Here is a 2,145-nt window from a genome sequence, read left to right on the forward strand (position 1 = left end):
ATGATAAAAATAGACCTTCAAAAGGCCTATGACGCAGTGGAATGGATATTTCTGGAGCAAGTCCTAGATGAGATTGGCTTTCCTAGACAATTCACCATGTGGACCTTAGAATGTGTGAAGACAGTTAACTATTCTATATTGGTAAATGGAGAATCCACAGCTCAATTTGATGCAGCTAAAGGGCTAAGACATGGTGACCCAATTTCACCATTTCTATTTGCCTTAGCCATGAAATACTTAAGTAGAAAGCTGAATGAGTTAAAAGGAAATAAAGAGTTCAAGTATCAGCCAAAGTGCTCTAAACTAGCAATGCTCATTTATCATGTGCATCTTATTTACTGCTATTTTCTAGAGGAGATGTTGAGTCTGTTTCCATATTGAATAGGTATTTTTTGGACTTTTCTGCTGCTTCAGGACTTCAAGCTAACAAAGAGAAGAGCTCCATTTATTTTGGAGGAGTCACTCGGATCATTCAAGATCAAATCCTACATCTGTTAAGATTTCCAAAAGGAGAGCTCCCCTTCAAATATTTGGGAATTCCCTTGTCCACTAAAAAGATCTCTTTACTTCAGTGGCAACCATTGATCAACAAAATGGTAGCCAGAATCTCATCTTGGACTGCAAAGAACTCTCATATGCAGGGAGATCTCAGTTAATCCAAACAGTCCTATTTGGTATTCAAGCATATTGGTCTCAACTGTTTGTTATTCCTTCAAAAATACTAAGTACAATTGAGGCCTATTGTCGAGGCTACTTATGGTCTGGTACAAACACAATCACTAGGAAAGCTCTAATTGCTTGGGATAAGGTTTGCACTCCAAAATCAATGGGTGGCCTAGGCTTGCTAAATATAAGACAATGGAATAAAGTTGCAATAGCTAAGGCAAGTTGGGATATTGAGCATAAGGCAGATAGACTGTGGATCAGGGGGTTACATGCGTACTACATCAAGAATCAACAATTCAGTCAAGTACCTATCCCTCAACAAGCAGGATGGATGGTAAGGAAAATATTTAAAGGAAGAGAGACAATGACACTGATTCAAGATATCAAAACAGGCAGCTTAATCAAGCAAATTTACCTTAAGCTTATTGGTGATAATGAGAGAATAACTTGGAAGACATTGAGATTTGGAAATGATGCTAGACCAAAAGCTCAATTCACAGTGTGGCTGCAGATGTATGGGAAACTAATGATTGTTGATAGACTTGCCTCATGGGGGGATAAATGTTGATCATATATGCAATCTATGTAACAGTCACAATGAACCAAGAAATCATGTATTCATGGAGTATATTTTCTCTAACAAAATCTGGGAAGGAGTGTTGAAATGGATGCAGGTCTCTATTCAGGACATCACAATGAGAATTAATGGTGAAATGGATCAGTAAAGCATCAAAGGGTAAATCACAGAGAGCTTAGATCTTTAAGATGGCTTATACTGAATGGGTGCATACAATGTGGATTGACAGAAATCAGAGAAAATTTGAAAAAAGAGCAAAGAGTCATAGTCAATTAGTGAGGGAGATTGCATATGTTTGTTATATTCGGGCATCTACTAGAATTAAAAAACTAATTCAGCAGCTTAGTATTTAATTTAGCTCTAGTAGTTGAATAGTTCTTTGTGTTTTTAGACTAGATAGCAGAGTGTGATGTAGTCTAGCTATGGTTCCTTATTGTAAACATTCTGGTAATTAATAAAATTTTCAGTTACCTAAAAAAAAATTATCTCATTGTTTAATATATGATATTGCATTTCTTATTAGATTTTTGATTCATATGTATTTGAAATTTAGATACACAATATATAATAAAATATTTGTTTAATTTTTATCTGGATAAATAAATATTGCAAATGTCCACTGTCACTATCCGGAATTCTCACCCTCGGGAGTCGTGATGGCACCTACTAATGTGAGCTAGGCAAGCCAACCCTTAACTATCTACTACTTTTTTTCATATTACTTCTTTTAAAACAAACACAGGGCGACAATATAAATAAAGCGGAAGTTAGGAAATAGGCGGAAGTCAACATTTGTAAAGCGTAGAGCTACGTCTATTACCACTTTTAAGCTACAATACCCCAAAATCTAGTGTCACAGTACCACAGACTGTCAAAGAGTCACTACATACAAAGTCTGAAGA

The 2,145-nt window shown here is 35.9% G+C and overlaps 1 protein-coding gene across 1 annotated transcript; it reads left to right on the forward strand.

The window, feature by feature from the left end:
• Positions 1–1,234, forward strand: LOC104213110 (uncharacterized). The gene is made up of 2 exons (XM_070165942.1): positions 1–364; positions 573–1,234. Exons 1-2 carry the CDS (start codon positions 1–3, stop codon positions 1,232–1,234), a joined length of 1,026 nt encoding a protein of 341 aa, XP_070022043.1.
• The last annotated feature ends 911 nt before the right edge of the window (positions 1,235–2,145 follow it).

This window comes from Nicotiana sylvestris, chromosome 2, assembly GCF_000393655.2.
Source record: "Nicotiana sylvestris chromosome 2, ASM39365v2, whole genome shotgun sequence".
In the NCBI taxonomy this organism is placed as follows: domain Eukaryota; kingdom Viridiplantae; phylum Streptophyta; class Magnoliopsida; order Solanales; family Solanaceae; genus Nicotiana; species Nicotiana sylvestris.

Coding starts and splice junctions, on each gene's coding strand:
- LOC104213110 (XM_070165942.1), top strand. CDS start 1: ATGATAAAAATAGACCTTCAAAAGGCCTATGACGCAGTGGAATGGATA. Junction 365..572: donor TTTTCTAGAGGAGATGTTGA/GTCTGTTTCCAT, acceptor TCTTTACTTCAG/TGGCAACCATTGATCAACAA.